Genomic DNA, 18,091 nt, shown 5'->3' on the forward strand with positions numbered 1-18,091 from the left:
GACTTGCTCATTTAAACAAAAGATAAGTCACTTACAGAACTGGATGAACAATCAGCTCTGGACTATATGATTTGATTACTGTTGCTGCATCTTTGGTACAAAACACATGGGATAAATCTGCACCCTAAAAAAGAAAATTTGCAACAGAATTACCAAATAGTAACAACTTTATCATTCCAAAGTTTACTCAGTGAATAATTCACCTGAATTCTTACTTCTCAGTAGTTAATGCAAACTTTATTATTTTTTCTATTTTGTCTTAGACTACCATGCAGTGTTTTGGAGAAATTTTTTTGTATCTAATTTCCAATATAATTTTTTTCTGTTTCTCACCAATGGGTTGACTGAAAACACAGATCTTGGAACCTTTACTCCCTTGAGAAATGTTTCTTATTTGCAGATGAGCAAAGACTAAAATGTCACACGTACAAGAAGAAGAAAGGCAAAACAGCACAGCTGAACAAGACACAAGCTACATTTGAGAAGAAAAATAATACTGTAATATACTTGCAAAATATAGCTATGGCAATCTCTGAGAACATTTCCAGTCCTACCATTTTTACTCAATGGGCCAAATCCATACCAGATAAAACCTGGCACAACTTCAGCAATACCCCTTACGTTAAACATTAAAGCTGAGGAGTTTAGCCTCAAGCTTCTGTTATCAACTCAAAAAAAATAAAAAATCAGACATACACATAAGAATTATGTAAGCAGTGACCAGAAAGCCTGATCTTGTATGTGTCTTGCGTATCGAAATTTCCCAAAGCGTCTTCTCTGCTTTACTACTATACATTTAACATCTCAAGCTACTAAGCAATGCAGAGATTTGATCCTACGACTATGTGCAGATGTAATGTGCAGCTGTAATGATATGAGACTGAGTGACTTCAATAGGGCACCTCTTAATATACTGTTTTGTTTGCACATAGTGAACAGAAAGCTGAGAGGCCTTAGTATCTTATGTAAGAACATTAAATAATATCATTTCAGTTTTAAATCCTGCATCGGGGGAGGTGGGGGGAAATACCTGGAACGGTTACCTACTTATTGAAATAAATCTTCAGAAAGAAAAACATACACAATGAACTGAAAGTACTGGCACACCATATATAGAGCGCTCAAAATTATATGTATTATGTAAGCATGATTTGTTTACATTTGAATAATCACCGCTGTATTTATGTAGTCCGCAGTAAATGTATTTTTAGCCAGTTAATATGTCACTAAAATAAGGAAGTTCACACTTCTAGGAAAAAAAAGCTTAGAAAATACTTCTGCTAAAGATTATAACATAAATAAAATGTGCTATTAAAAACTACATTAAATTCAACCAACAATCTTTAGACTTAACAGCACGTAAGAATTTTACGAGCCTAAAATTGTTTATCTCAACACACTTATCAGGTCTAGAAAATATTTCTGAAGAACTGACTGCAGCACTGAAAACATAACTGTAAACATTAATCTTATTTTATTGTTTGCTTTTGGAGAAAATATTTCATCAAGTTTTGAAATTTCCTATCCAAGACTCTGATAAAACAGTTCTCCCTCTGAAATCTTCAATTTTTTATGCCTAGCTCTACCTTATATACAGAAAATGTTTACAGAAAATGTATTAAATGACACATATTTACAAAGTATTTCTACAAATCCAGGACTAAGGATTTTCATTGTTAAATAGAATACCTTTTAGAACTCGAATTTCATGTGCAGCACAGAATGAATGCTTTTAAAAAATGGCACTTAGCCAATATGAATGATGAAAAGTTAATTTTGGATTGATATAGAAGAACACGTACCACTTTGAGAGCTGTAATTGCAGCAAAATACGGTGCTCCAGTGTATCTAGAATGAAATACAATTTAGGTTAGGAAACAGTCATGAGATTAGATAATCTAGAAATCAGCCTGCCATAACAAAGTCCCAAATTCAAGAGCAAATTTTAAAAAAAGCTTTCTTGTTTGCTCTAAAAGACAGATAAAATCTTGCTATACTGAAGCCAGTCTCAAACCTTGCTCTGATTTCAAAGGTGCAGGATTTCACCTTAGCCACCTGACCCTTTCATAGAAATATTTATAAAGATCATGCCATAAAAAAGCAAACTCTTCCTGGACAACCAATTTAAAAGTTTAGAGACAAACAAAACAAAACAAGAGTCAAATACTGTTTGCAAGCCAAATCTGGGATCTGTGACCTGGACCAATCCCTTCGAGTTTTAGATGTGTAACCTAAAGTGCCTAAACTGTGATTCCAACTGCCCTAAATTCTCTTTATGAAGACTGAAGAGAAAGATACAGACAGAATCACCCTCCAGAGGTGCCTACTTCTGCCAAGAGGTAGGTACCTAAGTCCATTAGACCAACAGGAAAACTAACTCCTGGCTAATCAACCCAGCTAGAAGACAGCACCTTTCTGCTCTTTATAGAATGTTTATTAATGGCAGGTGTCCAACAGCAGACCTCTTTTACAGGAAAAAGATGCCATCTCTATTTCAAAAGGGGAAAATGAAAAACATGAAGGTGTAGTGGCTCATTCAAAGTACTGTGCAGATTACTGAATGTGGCCAAGAAAAGAATAGAGCCTGTTTTATTTCTAGGTCAGTACACCATTTAACTGATTCATGCCATATCACTTTTTTCCCTGACATATGCTATTTCTATTACTCCAGAACATAAAACAAGGTATTGACAGAATCTAGTAAACACCACAATTGATCAAAATCAAAAGCACACAATAAGAGAATATTCTAATCCTGATTTAAGAGACCCAGTTCCCAAGATACCAAAATGTAAAAAAAAAAAAAAAAATCATATGTGCCACTGTCTTACTCTATCCTACTTATTCTGTAACTTCATCATGCAATGGGAAAAGACTAATGCTGAAAGCAGAGAGAATTCGGTGGTCCGAAAAGATCAACAAGGTAGACACAGATACAGTGTTCTACATTTCAGCCACATTCACTACAAACATTTTGCAACACAACTGCAGGGAAACGAGTATGCATGGTCATGATGATGCACTAATAAAGCTCTCTGGAAAATACTCATGTTTTAAATGTGAGTTTGAATGGCTTCTACAAGTACTTATGACATCCTCAATTCCTCTCAGTAACAAAAATCAAATTTATGTTTAACTTACTCTTGACATCCTCCAACAATGCCTATACGTCCATCTTGACCTTTATGCCTTTTCCCTGTTAGAGGAGGGATAACATTGCGCACCAGTTGAAAAATATTCTCCATATCCTTTAGAGAGTGTGTTCTGTGCAGTGAGAAAGATCTCTCTATAACTGAAAAGAAGAAAATAAATGTTAAAGTATGTTTCTTAAACCATCATCAGTATTTCTTTCAAGCACTCATAAACACTAATAAAATCACTCAAAGGTATACAAAGTGACATACTTCTAAAAACCATATGCTTCATCACTTAAAGGCCTTTAAAACAGTGACTAACTAGGGAAGGTGATCATTTTAAAAATGAATTTAGGGTCTGATGCAGAGAATATTCCCACTGACTGCTCACAATCCTAATTTAGGGCTCAGGTACAGAAAGAAGCAACAGCCTAGAATAGTTATATGAACATTTTGTAACTAGAAATATCTTCTTAGTTCAGCCTGAAATCACTTCCATAATTAAGCTCAACTGAAATAGGTACACTAAGTAAGGACTAAACACATCCAGACACAGAGCAAGCACAGAGCAACTAAACCCACATTTTGAACGTACACCCTACCTTATTTTTCACCTCCCCTGAAAGATTTCCACCTCTTAGCAGATCAGCGCCTATCTCACTGCTTTTTTAATTTGGCAGGTAGTTACAAAGTAAAAGGAAAGCCATTCTGCAAAACTATAATCCAATGCACTAGATGCAAATACTATAAATATCACACAAAGATAATTTTAAGCTATAATACAACCGCAGATCTCTGATGCAAAGCTACATGTCAAGCTACATACTAAAACCACACACTCAAAAGGCTATATATTCAAATTACTGTTTCAAAAGACTACAGAAATTTAGAATAAAAAAGTATTTCAGTAATTACAACTACAGAGAATTGTTTACCTAACATGGGACACTTCTATCAACAATGTGTTAACTATAAATCACAGTAAATACACTAAAAGAATAAATTCTTATATTTCAACAAAGCTCCTCATTAACTGTTCAGAAGAGCTGTTTATTTGAACATTAGTATTAGTTTCCTAGACCGAAGCTATGCTTATTTTCTTTTTTACAGATCTTCTAAAAAGCTCTCAAGGAACTGCTATATAGTAATACATAATTATATAAGAAATAACTCCCATGATACTCATTTTCAGCTGTATAAAACTCAGTAATCCCACCCCCCAACTCTGAAATCAAGGGGGGGCGGGGGGGAGGAAAAACTGTTCCAGAAATTTTGGACATAATAATGTGGAAAAAATGTAGTAAACAAGAAAACGCATCTGTGCACTATCAGCAGAAAGCATCTTTTTCTCCGTCTTTCACAGAATCTAAACCTAAACCAGACGTGCTAATCTTCAGTAATAAAATGCTTTAGTGTTCAATAATGATAAATACTCCTGGCTGATCTTTTGCTTTTAAAATCCTTCTATACTACAGGAATCCCATTCCTACTGCGATTAAAAAAAAAAAAAAAGGAAAAAAAGAAAAGAAAAAAAACCCCTGTTTTGGATTATGGCCAAAATAGCATTGCAGTGACCCAGAGGAGAACAAAACGCTCATCTCCTCTGGAAATACAGCAGATTATTTTCTTTAAATCACACTTCATACACTCAGTGCTTTTCAACCACACAAGAAATAGACTTATCATATAGCTTGTAACCCTTAAAATGCCATGTTGTTAAGAAGGTCCTCTGTTTCTTTGTTGCTGTTTTTTGGTTATATATAAAGTGATTGCATAATATATAGGGAGAAAACAGAGAATTACGCAAAAAGCAGTTCTTAACAGAGCTCCACTTATCTATACAAACACTAAGGCATATTTAGCTATAAACAACTGAAATCTTAATTCCTTAAAAGATGTGATGCCTGAAGCATTATTTTCACATTTTATTATAAATGCTTTGTTACACCTTCACCAATTAAAAGATCAGAATCCCAAATTGCTCTTGCTACAGAGGATATATAGAATATATAGAATGCATTTTTGCACAGTGGAACACAATTTTACACCTGCATGACGAAATCCAGCAAGAAAAACTGAACTTTAGTTTCAGGTCTTTACAGACAATGAAACTCTTCCAGCAAAACACTTTTCAGGTGTAATGGTAAGGATGCCTTGTAAGTACCATCACCCCAGTCCAGAACCTCAAATGATTTGTAAGGGATTTTCTAAAGCACTTCAGGTTTCCTTTTAATTTAAAAGTGAAAACAACATTTGAAACACAGAATCCGTACGTAATTCATCTACGAAAGTCTGCTGCCATCAAGGAATGCTACAGACCAACTATCCAGTCAAGAAGAAACACAACCAAGTCAGGCAGCCTAAATCCTCAACAGGCCTAACCATGCAGTCCCCCATGCATTTCACAGGGAAACGCAGTATGTAACATAGAGCTGAAAAGGCTCCAAGATCCTCTCAGGAATCACAGAATGCCCTTTAGGATCTGGCACGCCGGATTATTATTCAACACTGAGGCTGGGTGGTTTTTTTTCCTCTTCCAACCACACTTCTTTCTTCCGAGCAGTGTGAAAATCGGAATTAAAACAGAGCGAAACTTGTTTCATTTCCACGCAGCAGGCTATAACCACCGAGCCCCAAGCTGACTCTGGTTTCAGCACTGACAGAGTATCCCTGTTTTCCTCCTGCTCATGCAGTCTACCTCCATGTACAAGGAGACTATGATAAAGATAAATGACACGGAGCCACAGATCCAGAGAAGTCTGTTAATGAATGCTAAAATCCGATTATCAGCTTCTGGCCCACACATACGGTACAGAAGGAAAAGTCTGTGCATAAATACCAATTCTATTGCTTTGCCTTTTTCTTTAAAATAAATTCAGATGCCCAAAGAGTTTATAAATCAACTGGTGTAGAAGAAAAATATATGCCAATATTTTCACCTTCTATGACACCTACTACAATAATATGATGTTCAATTAAAAGATAAGATTCAGAATTTTGATTTAAAGAAATTTATTTTAAGGAAGCTGGATTTTAACATTTGACTTACTTCAGTGTAGGCAAAACTCCACTCTTTTCCCAACCCTGAAAAAACATATGCACAGCCTTAACTTCATGTACTGAGTTAGGCCTGTTAACGTCAACAGCAGCAGAATTTCCGCTACAAGGTACCTAATGTTTCCAGATAGCTTTCAGCAAATGTGCTACTTGCCTTTTATATATAAAACTTCTCCTAACTTCATTTTACAGAGACGTGAATGTGGAAAGAAGTCCCCAGTATTTAGAGGGTTCGAAAGGTGTGATGTTGCTCATTAAAATTTGTCGTAACTAACGTATCTATATTAAATAATCAGTACAATGGTACGAATGATGTTTTAATTTCATTTTACATCAGACAGACACCTTCACCACAATATTAAATAATTCCAATTAGCTTTTATTTTCAAAAGCTACTTACTCCCAGTGCTTTCACACAGAAGTTTAAAAAAAACTAGCTTTTATTTATGCTATAGAAGGAAGTACCTATCGGTGGAGAAAGTGCTGCTGTCATAGCATTATAATTAAAGTTATCCCCATACGAACGATGGTTCGCTCTCTGAGGTGGACTCGCTGGTATAGATTGTGACCTTTGTGATACCGTGGAAGAAATTCCTGCCAACATCTGTCCCAACATCTGTAACATCTGAAGCTCTCGAGCATGTTCAGCTTCCCGACGCTTGTCCTCAATTTTGAGCCTTTGCTCTTCATATCTGTAAAATTTCTCTTCTGTATCCACGCTCTGCTGCAGGAATTTTTCCATCATTTTATCCAATGTTAAATTTGCATGCCGCTTTTTTGATCTTTTGGGCTGATTGAGAGGTGGGGTAATAGTTGGAGCATTGATTTCTTTAAAGCCTAAAACAAGAAGACAGACAATTATTTTTCTGAAGAAAAAGAATTTCCTAAGAAGAAAGCAGCAAAGAATCTCTCTATGAGATGTGCACCTAACACGTCACAAAGTTGTTATACTTTCTCGATGTGACTTGTAATTATTTCAGATATTATTTCAGAGTACCAAAGCAAAACCACAAGCTTCTACAGAGTTATAAAGGCAAGACGAAAATCACGCAGAAGCATCTTTTAATTGTTGTAGTACTAAACTTTAACAATAGGAGTCTTTTTGATCTTCTAAAAAGGTTTAAGTGGAGGCTATTAAATAGGATAGCCTCATTTGTGTATTGCAGGTAATTACATTAATCTAAATTGAGTTTCAGTCTGTTGGCATTCTGGATTTGCATTTCAAAAGAACATTAATGTAAACAACTCTTTGATGGGGTTTATGTGTAAAAAGAAGGTTGGTTAAACGTCAACCAATTGGCTGATTCCTCAGTGATGTCAACTTCTGAAGACAGGTTCATGTTTGTATTAAAACCACGGCACTAATCTAGATTTAAAACAAACAAATAACACTGCCCCCCCCCCCTCCACAACACAAATACGGAGCTGAGGGCAAAGAAGGAGGAAGAAAAGGACAGGCTTTATCTAAGGGTTGTTTCTGTCCGCAAGCCCGCTAAAGTTAGAAGCGGTGTTTCTGAAACAACTCAAGCAATTAATTACGTAAAAGCTCTCCCTTAGCTTTCTGGCCCATCTGCAACAATAAGCAGATTTTTCAGGTATTATCGTCATCATCGTTTTAATACTGATTAGCAAAACCGCACATAGTCTGCAGGGAACGGGAAAATCCTCCAGCGAGAAGGATGCCTGTTTTCCCATACTGCGCTACCTGACACTTTGTCTTGATAATCTCTGTGCTAGTTTTCCACTGGTTTCCAATCGACAGACACCGATAAAAACTCACTATGCTCTCCGTCCCCCAGCATCTCCCCCTACCCAGTTTGCAACATTTCCCGCTCCCCTTCCAGGAGGCGTTCGCGGGGGGGTGGCCTCGGGGATGAGCAAGGTGCAGGGGGGGGCGGCGGGGGGGTCATGGGCGGATTTCGGAGCGCAGAGGACGGGGCGGGAGGGAACAGGCTAAGGCAGAAGCCACTAGAAGCAGGCTAGCTGGAGAGAGGTGCCGGCAGCAGGGCTGCGAGAGCCCGGGGGGGGCCGCGCCCCCGCGGGGTGAGGGGAGGACACCCGGCGCCGGGAGCCCGCCGGCTACTCACCGTCGCCCGGCGGCACGGGGATGGCGAAGGGGGGGCACTCCACCTTGATGGGGTGGTCGGTGTAGGAGGAGCACTCCCCGGAGTCCTCGGTGAAGTTGTCGCGGGGGGACTCCAGCTCGGCGTCCTCGTCCAGCTCGGCGTCCACCTCGCGGCTGTTGTGCGGGGTGCCCGGCGTGGGCGGCCCGGCCAGGGGCCCCGCCGGCTGGGCGCCGTCGGGCGGCGGGGCCAGCGGCTCGGGGGCACCGTCGGGCCCCCCCCGGCAGCTGAGGATCCGGTCCATCTCGTCGTAGTACTTGCATATCTTGCGGGCGTGCCCGTTCTTCTTCAGCCCGTCCCGGGCCTGGTAGTACTGGCGCTTGAGGCCCTTGATGCGGATGCGGCACTGCTCGGGGGTGCGCTCGAAGCCCAGCTCGGCCAGGCGGCAGGCCACGTCCCGGTACACATGGCTGTTCCGAAAGTTGCCGTCCAGCGCCGACTGCACGTCCGCCTCGCCCCAGATCTCCAGCAGCGCCCGCGTCTCCAGGTCCGACCACAGGAAGCCCCGCGTGTTCGTGATCATCCTTGGCCGGCCGGGGTCACTGCAATGGCCGCGCACCGGGGAGAGGGAGGGAGGGAGGGAACGAGGGAGGGAGGGAGCGAGGGAGGGACGGAGGGGGGCGGAGGAGGGCGACGGGGAGGAGGGAGGGGGGTTCAGTACCCGCACTCGACTCTCCCAGGGGGCGCCTACGCCAGCCCCGGCCGCGGCAGCCGCGGTGCGGCGGGAAGCGGCGGGCAGCCGGGCCCCGGGCCCCGCATCCCAGCCCGGGCCGCCGCCGCTCGCAGCCCGCACTCACGCAAACAAAACTTTCCCAGGCGCCGCTTTGCGCTGCGGGCACCTGCAAAAAGAGGAAGGGGGTGGGGGGGGGCGGGTGGTAAAAAAAAAAAAACCACCTCAACCAATCCACCTTCCCCCCTTCCCTCCCCCGGCTCGCCCCCCTCCGAAAACAATGATCATAAATAAAAAATAAACACGTAGCCGCGGCCCCCTCCCTCGGGGCAGGACGCGCCGCCGCCCCGCTCACGCAGCCATCCGTGCGCGGCCGCTCCCCCGCCCCGGGCTCCTCCGGGAGCGGCAGGACGACGGCGCTGGCTGGACTTGGAGGCCCTGCTCATCACAGCGCGCCTCCCTCCGTTCCTCCTCCTCCTCCTCCCTCCCTCCCTCTCTCCTCCCTCCCCGCCGCAGTGGAGCGCGATCCCTGCACACACACAGACAAGACCGAGCGCTGCAGCTCGGCGCACAGCGGCCGAGAGCCCGCGGCTCGGCTCGGCGCCCTACCTCACCCCAGCGCACCGCCGGGCCGCGCCAGCACGGGCAGCCACATGCCTGTCCCCTTTCGCGGGGTCCGGGTGTCCCCCAGCCCTGGAGCAGGCGGCCAGGCGCGCCCCCCCCGGCACCCACTGGCCCACACGCGAGCGGTGCCTGGGAAAAGCCCACGCTGCCGGCTGGCAGGGACGGCGCCTACCGGGAGCCCCCGCTGCATCAGGCAGCTCCTGCCCCCGGCGGACGCCTGCGAAGGGGCTGCTGGTGGGGTTTGGGTGCGCTCCCCCCGCCATCCCTTCGCAAGGCAGGTGAGCGGCCCGGCCGACCTCCCCCGCGGCAGGCGGGGCGGCTTTCACTCTGCCCGGGCCGCCCCCGGGCTCCACTGCCGCCCACCGCCGCTCCGGCCCCTGCCCTTTCGCTTTGGTTTTGCTCCAAAACCATTCCCGGGCAGAAGCTAAGGGGCGGCGGCGGCGGCACCGAGCCCACCTCCCCGTCACGGAGACGCCGCCGCCGCCGCCTCCATCACGCCTCGGCTCAGGTCCCCGCCCGCCCGCGGGCCTCCGCAGCCCCCTCGGCGCCCACCCGCCCGGCCCGGCCCGCCCCCGCCGCCCCTCAGGGGCAGGCCCCACCCCCTCCCCGCCAGAGCCCCGGTGCGGAGAGACGTTTATACCTTCATCACACCGCAGCCAGAGGGCCGCGGCCAAGGCCAGCGCAGCCAGGGCGCCGGCGATGACAGCGCCCCGTCCCCACATCCTCCCGGGGGAGAAGGCAGGGGCTGCGGCCGGGCCCGGCGGGGCGCCGCTCCGCGCTCTCCTCTTACCTAGCCACAGCGCGGGGCTCCCGATGGCCCCCGCCAAGCGCGCAGGCAAGCGGCGCACACAACTCATCGGCGCGGCTTCCGGCGCCGGGCCGGGCCGGGCACGGCGGGGCAGGACCGGGCAGGGCAGGGCAGGCCTACGCGGGCGCGCCCGCCCGCCCGGCACCGCTCCGCGCCTCCCCGCGGCGCGCCGCGGCTTCCCCCCCCGCGCCCGGCGGCAGCCAATGGTGGCGCGGGGCCTAGCGCGGGCGGGCCGCGCTGAGGGAACGGCCGCGGCTGCCGGCAGCCCGCAGAGCGGGGCCCGGCCGCTGCGGCCTGCTGTGGCGGCGTTGGGCCTGGCGCCCGCCCTGCGGCCGCCTGCCGCCCTCCGGCCGCCTACGCCGCTGGTCCTCGGGTGGCGGGCCGAGGTGCGGGCCGGGCGGTTGTGTGGCCCGGGAGGGAACGGGAGAGGAGAGGAGAGGGAGAGCCCGGCCCGGCCCGGCCGTCGCGGCGCTTTGGGGCTGCCTTCCCAGCCCTTCTAATTGGCAGCAATTAAAAACTGCTAAGAATTACCATTTATTGCGCCCGGCATTTAAAAGCTCTTCACGTCCCTCACCTTGCCAGGCGTTTCTGAGCAAACCCCTGATTTATGAGTGCGATTCACAGAATCATTCGTTTCTTGAGCTGCTATTTCTAGCTCAGATATACATCATTTTAGAGCAGTATTCTTGTAATATTTTCTTTTACTCTTAAAACACACCAGAGCCAGTGGAAGTAGCAGCTGATGTTCACCTCTGTTCCTACAGCACCTACTTAATCTAGACAAGGAATCAAAAGATGGTGTTGCCCAGGAAAAACGGACGTGATTATATGCATGAGAAATCTGAAACATTAAAGCTCAAAACAACTGTAATTTCTACTCTTAGAGTCCTGGGTATTTCAAGCCAGGGTATTGTCATTAACTCATACAAACTTCTAGCCTAACTACAGCAGTAAAAGTCAATGTTTCCATCAATTAATATGTGAAGGGGTGAAGATGGGCAACATTTTCCTTCACTGTTTTGTGTTATACATAAGCTGTGGTCAGACCTGCTGGTTCTACCTGGACCAAACCCAAGCAGGAGAGATTTGTGCCCTTCAGCTGTGGAAGCATCACTTAAGACAGCCATGCTGCCTGCAAACTGCAAGACAGACAACCTGAGCTTTTAGTAAACCAGATTAAATAGTAACCCAGGTACTGGAGCAGGAACTTGGATGCCTGACAAGTTCACTGATGGGTATTAAGTTGTTTATTGAAAAGTTACTGTGCTATAGGTCCTGGTGTCTGGTACGATTTTAAAGTCAATACTGGGTCAGTAAAATTTGCCCTGTATTCAGTCAGCCTAAGTAATGCTTCTTACCCTTTGATTATATGGCTGTTTGGCAACCCAAAAGATAGATTCAACGGCAAATCATGTCTAGATTTACATGAGTTTTAACCCAGAAGGAAAGGTTATTGGGTTGTTGAATACCACGTTTTCTTACTCTTGTGTTTTGATTCCAACAGAAAGGATAAAGAACATGTAATTCCCTGTAACCAGCAGTGATTTAATGTCTGGAAGAGAGGAGGGAAAGAACAATGTGGATGGCTTTTTCATACCATCAAGTGTCTCTGGCTCTACCAAAAACATGTCTTGTGCCCAACAAAAGAGATGCCAAAGTTGTTCAGGTTGTTACACACAACCTTGACATCAACTAAAACAGTCTTGCTACTACTGTTAGCCAACATGAGTATAAAGACTTTGAGCAAAACACACTGCTGCTCCTCAAACATTGTACTGCTCTGCATCTAACTCAAGGTACCTTCTTTGGGTATGGTACTGGCTGCCGTGTCCGTACCATGTACAGTATCAATCCATAACTAGTACTGCCATCTCTGAGCCCAGCTCCAGCGATGTTACTTAACTGAGGGATGAGGCAGGGAAAAAGAACCTTTTACAGAACTACAGAAGATGTGTATGAGGCAAAAGTTCACGTGCCCATCCTAGAGTTAGAGACAAAGCAACTGCAAGAGGCACTTATTTCTTTAGGTATATACTGTGTTGTGCATTTTTTATTGAGCTTCTTGTTCTGACAGTCCTGTTGCTTTCCTTGTCCCTCTCTTATATGGAGGGAGGAGTGACCCTGTGGAGTTCCCTTTCATGCTCTGGGCAAAATCCTGGCTTCTTTGCTTGTTGCTCCATTGCTGGCCCCTACCTCTTTCTCAGAGTCTTGTCCCTCCTTCCCTAGCTCTTGATCTCAGCCTTCAGTTCTAGCATTTTAACCCTTTTCTAGCTGCACTGTCACCACGATATATCTTCCTCATTAGTGGAATAATTGCTGCAACCTCTTCCTCCCGTGCTACACAAAGAAAGGCTAGCCCTCAGTGGCTGACCTGAGAATGTTCTACTACTGACAAGGTAGGCAAGAGCTTGGAGGTTTGTCTTAGAGCTAGATGGCAGCAGTCACTGACAGCTGATGCTTGCTGGGAACAGAATGTATATACATAGATAGGGTAAGGTATGGACTGTAAGCTGGATGTCCCTGGGTAGAGACTCCAAAGTAGTGACCACTGTAGGCCATGTTATGGTTTATTCTGCAGGTTCCTGCTGAATCTTTGTTCACAATATTCTTGATTTTTGCTTCTGATCAGCACTTGTCTGAGTCCTTGCCATCCATTTAGTGACTGTTGTGCAACCCTGCCTACCCAAGCCATTCCAAGGTGAATGTGGACAGCAGGTGGCAATAGCAGAGCTTGCAACATTCTTTTCATTCTCTCCACTCAAATCATTGTCAGCCTGTACTGGAATCACCATTTAATATCATAAATATTATAAACATATTCATGTTAACGTATCCATGTCAACAACTGCAACAGGAGGTTTAAGCATTCATGTGAAGTGAGCGAATGGAAGACCTCAGAAGTAATAAGTAGTTTTAATTGAAACTGCCCATAGAATATGACCACAGATTTCTTTCTTGTTGAAATAGGAATCTGGAAGTGCGGTTCATCGTGAAAAAAGATGAAAAAGTTGAAAGTCGTAATTTCGTTTGAATGTTTAGCTAGCTAAATTGTAGGAGTTAGAATTGATAATGGTAATAGAGAAGGCAGTAATGGTGTATGTGTTAAGATAAAAAGGGGGCCAATCCTGCAGATGTTATTAGCAGTCCTATTTACTGCCATTAAAGTGAGTAGAATGAGCATGTTTTACACCAGATATAATGTTTCTCTTAGTACAGGACAAAATGTGTTTTCATATGGTGTAAATTTTAGTTTGCTAGTTTTGATGTCTCTCTAGGCTGCAAAGAAACTGAAAACAGAGTAAGAAGACCTGAAGCTATAATAATTATTCCTGTCACTACACTTCTGTGCATTTTTATATTCAAGAGAAAAGACAGCAGCAAGCAATTATCAACAAGCCGTTACAAAAACGCATCAACATGCTTTGGTTCACCTGTAATGTTTACTAGACAGGAATGTCACATGAGCTGAAGAAGGGAAAGGAAACTGTAAGTGAGAACAAATATACCCACACCTGATTAAATACTGTGTAATAAGTTAGTTCCTACAGCTTCTGTAATTCCTCATATTCTTACCAGGGCAGTACAGATACTATCACTTCTAGACATATTCATTACAATAATATTTGTCAAGCCCCATGCTTCGCTAGATAATTTTTGTTTTATTCAAAGTGAACAGTAAGACTTTTTTTTCTTTTTGCTGAGTGTTAATGGTAAAAAAAACATTTCAAGGAAACAATAAAGAAAACGTTTCTGTTCTGTCCTCTTCTTAGAGCAGGTGATAAAGAGTGTACTGCAATAGAAGTGAAGAGGGTTTTTTTGGGCTCACCCAACTTCCTCAAACAAGTTCCTGATATCTAGTGCAAATGAACATGTATAAACTTGCACACCTCTTAAGCAACATCCAAAAAGTTAAAGCAAATGGTCTCTTTTTCAATAGGGAATAGGAAAGTAAATACTGTGGATTTACGCAGTTTTCCATAAAACTGCTTTTGCTCTGTCCTTTGATAGCAGAAGGTAACTTTTGCCAAATCCATTAACTTACACAATTTAGAACACTGCTATTATTATGAAATATACTACTCATTTATATCACTTTTTTACTGTTCAATAGCTACATGATGCTTTATTTCGGTTGTGTTGTAGCTGAGCCTGGAGGCTTTGCCTGGGTATTGTCTTATCCATTGTACCTACATAAAAGTCAGCCCCTTGCTCAAAACTCAGCTTTATGTGCATTTAAGAGAGACAGGGATACTCAGAATGATGGACAGATTTGTAAAAGATAAATCGGTTTTATCTTAAGTGACACAGTTCAGTTCAGTCTTGGAAACACATAGTATATATTGAACATGACTGCTAGGAGACTACATGCCATATCCACGAAAGGATTTGAACACTGAAAGGTTTGTCTTTCAGGTACCTTGCTTCCTTTTTTTTTTTTTTCTTTAATATGTTGCTAGCCATCTCGCAGATCTAGTGTATCAACTTTAGTAGTGTCCCCAGGTTTTTCTGGAGACTCTGTAGTTGCTTTCCCCACAAGCCGGTAAACCTTGCATTTGGAGTCAGTCTCAGATTGCTGTAATGCCACGGGCGATGTCTTTGCCCCCAGTTGCTTCTGCAGTTGTGCATAATCTTGTTGCCTGAAGGGAAAAGCTGTACTTCTCTTTCCTCCTTGTGGGAGCTGTTCGTGTTATGTATTCCTGAGATCTTGTATATGGAAAATATACTCTAGTCCTTAATATGCCTGCTCTTCAATATACAGGTGTTAAAATTTAACACCCGTACCTGAGTTTGATTACAGCATCTTGAAAGTCAGCACATATGCATGTGTATTATTTCTTCTTGTTGTTGTCACAGCTGTGTAAGTGTATGGGCAACAACAATTCATTTTCTTCTTGCCAAGGCCAGCTCTGCAAGTTTTACTGGTATAAGTAATCCCATTTGGGAAGGAGAAGGTCATTTAAAAATAAGAGCCAAAATAGGGTAAGAGGGTGGATTATAACTATGTCGTTATAAAGATGACACATCAGAATTATGATTTTCCTTGCTATATAGGAACAGCTATCCCAGTATAAAGCACCTCTATACAAATATAACTATAGACATGTTAAGAAGTTGAGATAGCAGGAAAATTGTATTGCTTTAGTTCTGTCATGATAAATGATACCTATTTTTGACAGACAAGCCCCAAATACCCTATGCCAATTTTAAATTGCTTCATTTGGCCAATGGTTTTCCACAAAGAAGCTTGTCCTTTCACATGAAGTAAAATAAACTTTTCAAACCCACATTTCCATTTTCTATCCTTCATTATTGTTAACACCTTTCCCAGAAAGGTATGCCACATCAATGAATCCTGTTCTCCTAATAGCACATTTTCATGAAGAGCAGTTAATGAAGGAGCAGCAAAGATCAGGAGAGGCGGGAATTTTGTGTGGGGGTGTAGGAAGGAAAGCCTTGACAGATGGTTCCCCAGAACTAGGGCTGCCAAATGTCACATGTCAAGAAAGAGGATGCGTGGCCAGGGAGAAAGGGAGGCAGGTAGCCCTTCTGCCCCTGAGCTCCCGCTGTCACCTCTGGGTTCACATTAAAAGAGTTCAGGCAGCCCATGCCAGGGTCTCCACCTTGTACCAACCCACCCCGCCTGCACTCTGCTCTCCCGCTGTCTTCCAGTGTCTTCCACCAAAACCGACTCTCATTCACAGATTAAAATACTATTAAACTCGCAGTGAGTGAAGGGGAGAGGTCTCTACCTGCCCCTGCGGTTCAGGGAAAGTCTCGCTGCCCTGAGGCCATCCCGCTGGTGCTCCCCAGCTCCAGAGTTTTTCTTCTCCCTCCGCGCCTGCCCACTCTTGGCTTCTTCCTTGCTGGCCATGCTGCGGCTCAGCACCTGCTGCTGGCCGGCTCCAGCCTCCCCCGGCCACGCACTGAGGCTGTCCACAGTGGCCTTCTGCTCCCACTCTCCCTTCACAAGAAGTGGCTTCTGCTGCTGGCAGTAAGGCAGACACAGCCTGCACTTCACGAAAATCCACCCAGGCAGGACCTCGATGGAGGAAAAAGAGGTGTGTGCAGCAAAACCCAGACACCTTAGCAAGGACTAACCACGCCAAGCCCTGGTACTCTGGTGGGCGGAACGGGTGGCAGAGTGATAATGAGCTTGGAGAGTCTTGAGCTGCTGAGGCCAAACCTCAGTTAGGGATGCAGAGCTCAAGTGAGGGTGCAATACCATTGTGTATCACCTGCAGCCTGCAGTGTTGCTGATCTCCTATCATGCTAACCCACCTCTTCAACACCATGCAGGGAGAGGAGAGCTAACAGCCCTCTTCAGGTACCCCACTCTGCAAATAAGGACTCCAGGGCCTTACTTTACCTTCCTCATTCTTTAGTTATACATCCCACTCCCTCACGCTAGCACCCCTAACCTTTGTATCCCCACTCTCCCCTTCTTTTGTCTTGAATACCTCCTTGTCCCACTGCAGAGCATGCTTTGATCCCTGCGCTGTGTTTTCTTTTGCAAAGAGAGTCCCAGCACTATGTTGAATGTGGGGGAACACCTTGCAGTGGAGCAGGCACTGCAACTGGGCTCTGAGTCTCACACACTTTTACTGGATTGCTGTGCATTTCCATGTGATATACTATATGTGACACTGGTGAGCAGTTTCTGCAGGTGATGACAGAGGACCAAAGAAATAGTCTGTAAGCAACCTTCAGGCCAGTTGTCAGCTGGTGAGTTACCTGCTGTAAAAAAGTGTTTTAAGGCACTGCCTTCTAAGTGGCCGTGAAGACTTCCTCCTGTTATATGGAAACCATATTATTGCTGAACTTATTTGATCCACTCCTAGGGAGTAATAAAATATACATCTTGCTCAGTAAAAACTCCATCTGGTCTCTGAGCTATATTGGCATGGCAAGCGTTCACCTTCCATTGGTGTCACTCACAGTCCCCATCCAGCCACTTATCAGTTCATCTGTCACAAGAAGCAGAAGGATTTCCCTTGCACAGGCAAAAAGTCACCTCCCTGAGGCCTCTGGTAGCTGGTCCTGCCTCTATTCTGGCAACCAAAGCATCACATTTTAAGGTTGTAACAGCCTAAAAAGGATTTAACAGGCTGCCCCTTCTGCTCAGGCATTCAGAACTGTGTCTCTACAAAGAAACTGTGTAGTGGGGAGGGAAGGCACTGGGAATTAAAAATTAATCACTCATGGTTTTTTTCTGGAAGAGCTCTTCCATAATGCTTCAGAGCAGACAGGAGTTTGCTGGTTAGGAAAATCAGCAAACTGAATGCCATTCTTGTGAGATAAAATGCGATGCCTTCCATTTGCAGCTGTGCACACACAGTCTTAATTCACCCTGGTTTTATTATGTCCTTCTGATACCCGTGAGTCGAGGCTGAGACCTCAGGTCTTTCCTTTCTCAGAGGAGGGACCTACTTCCCTCCCTCTTAGGCTGAGTTTATTAAAGCTGCTGACCTGTCGCAGTTCATTGTGATTACATAAATAACTCAGTCACCTTTCAAAATCATCACATTACTTCAAGACAAAAACATTACTGAGTAGTATCATGATGGTAAATATTTGATGGAAAAAATTTTGTTTATCAGGTTTAACAGATGATTGAGGTTATTAGTTTTTCTGTCAAGTGTGTGTTTCTGCACGTGTTTTCTTGACCCTGTTCAGA

At 44.8% G+C, this 18,091-nt stretch overlaps 1 protein-coding gene across 8 annotated transcripts in view; it reads right to left on the reverse strand.

Annotated features, from left to right (window-relative positions):
• NAXD (NAD(P)HX dehydratase) overlaps positions 1-10,595 on the reverse strand; it is a 55,532-nt gene extending 44,937 nt beyond the window's left edge. The window contains exons 1-6 of one of the 8 annotated variants that reach the window (XM_074859273.1): positions 10,399-10,580; positions 8,279-8,856; positions 6,657-7,028; positions 3,142-3,292; positions 1,803-1,848; positions 36-124 (exon numbers count right to left, since the gene is read on the reverse strand). In XM_074859273.1, the coding sequence (XP_074715374.1) occupies positions 36-124; positions 1,803-1,848; positions 3,142-3,292; positions 6,657-7,028; positions 8,279-8,837 (1,217 nt within the window). In that variant the 5' untranslated portion in view covers positions 8,838-8,856; positions 10,399-10,580. Of the gene's footprint in view, positions 1-35; positions 125-1,802; positions 1,849-3,141; positions 3,293-6,656; positions 7,029-8,278; positions 9,154-9,339; positions 9,363-9,593; positions 9,770-10,248 lie in introns of those variants that run through there. The other 7 variants (XM_074859272.1, XM_074859274.1, XM_074859275.1 and 4 more) reach the window with 7 other exon arrangements.
• Between the last annotated feature and the right edge of the window lie 7,496 nt (positions 10,596-18,091).

Source organism: Strix uralensis, chromosome 2 (genome assembly GCF_047716275.1).
Source record: "Strix uralensis isolate ZFMK-TIS-50842 chromosome 2, bStrUra1, whole genome shotgun sequence".
In the NCBI taxonomy this organism is placed as follows: domain Eukaryota; kingdom Metazoa; phylum Chordata; class Aves; order Strigiformes; family Strigidae; genus Strix; species Strix uralensis.